We start from the raw sequence: 261 nt of genomic DNA, 5'->3' as shown, positions 1-261 counted from the left end.
CCGACCTACCTCTCATCCCGCCCGGCTTGTTGCCCGAGAGACCCGCGATGGCTTCGTGTTCGAGTATTGACGGCACGATCAGCGGCTGGACCTTCTCCTCCATCAGTTTTATGACGCCCTGTAGGGGGGGGAAGATGGCCTAGGGCAATCAGCTTTAATCTGTGTATCTATCTGTTATCGCGGAGCTGGAGGGAAGAAGAGTGTGTACATGGTAAATATCATAATCAGAAACATGTCATATGGAGGAGATTGGGATGACAG

The 261-nt window shown here is 52.1% G+C and overlaps 1 protein-coding gene across 1 annotated transcript in view; it reads right to left on the bottom strand.

Annotated features, from left to right (window-relative positions):
* LOC119594653 (unconventional myosin-Va-like) overlaps positions 1-261 on the bottom strand; it is a gene marked incomplete in the record, with an annotated part of 26,486 nt that overhangs the window by 2,804 nt on the left and 23,421 nt on the right. Inside the window, 1 exon segment of the mRNA XM_037943703.1 lies at positions 10-118. Coding sequence (XP_037799631.1) covers positions 10-118 — 109 coding nt within the window.

The sequence above is a fragment of the Penaeus monodon genome, chromosome 34 (assembly GCF_015228065.2).
Source record: "Penaeus monodon isolate SGIC_2016 chromosome 34, NSTDA_Pmon_1, whole genome shotgun sequence".
Taxonomy (NCBI): Eukaryota; Metazoa; Arthropoda; class Malacostraca; order Decapoda; family Penaeidae; genus Penaeus; species Penaeus monodon.
The sequence above is the reverse complement of the archived record's forward strand: the minus strand, read 5'-3'. Positions and strand labels throughout refer to the sequence as shown.